The sequence below is a fragment of the Apaloderma vittatum genome, unplaced genomic scaffold (genome assembly GCF_000703405.1).
Source record: "Apaloderma vittatum isolate BGI_N311 unplaced genomic scaffold, ASM70340v1 scaffold8692, whole genome shotgun sequence".
In the NCBI taxonomy this organism is placed as follows: Eukaryota; Metazoa; Chordata; class Aves; order Trogoniformes; family Trogonidae; genus Apaloderma; species Apaloderma vittatum.
In genome coordinates, this window is record NW_009705249.1 from 53,756 (window position 1) to 54,180 (window position 425).

At 41.2% G+C, this 425-nt stretch overlaps 1 protein-coding gene across 1 annotated transcript in view; it reads right to left on the reverse strand.

Annotated features, from left to right (window-relative positions):
* RASAL2 (RAS protein activator like 2) overlaps positions 1–425 on the reverse strand; it is a 94,894-nt gene that overhangs the window by 11,576 nt on the left and 82,893 nt on the right. The window contains exon 13 of the mRNA XM_009865320.1: positions 1–61. This exon is cut by the window's left edge and continues 810 nt beyond it. Coding sequence (XP_009863622.1) covers positions 1–61 — 61 coding nt within the window. The remainder of the gene's footprint in view (positions 62–425) is intronic.

Consider the following 425-nt stretch of genomic DNA (forward strand, 5'->3'; position numbering starts at 1 on the left):
CTTGCCCCTAAAATATCCGTCTATGTTTTCCTGGGTTGGAGACTTCAGCTTATGCAAGTCACTGTGGGGTGAAAAGGAATCTGGTTAATTTTTAAGCAGCCAAGACCCCGAGACATCTGTCCCCAGAGAAGTCTTTCTACCTCATTTAATCTCCCCCAATCTGAAAGCTTCAAGGAACTAGATTTCCTTTTATGAGCTCTTTGTGTTCAAGTCAGAACACACTCTTCCTTAATTACCACTTATCTTTGAGAATTACATTTGATTCAAGAAGTGCTTCATCTTTATTTTTTTTCCATAGGTGAAATGCAAAGCATCCTCACCAAAGCCTCCCTGCTTAAGACACTTCTGTCTCCAGTAAGACTTCAGAGCAGCCCACATCTCATTTAACCCTTTGCCAGCACTATGTATGGCCTGAAAATTCAACA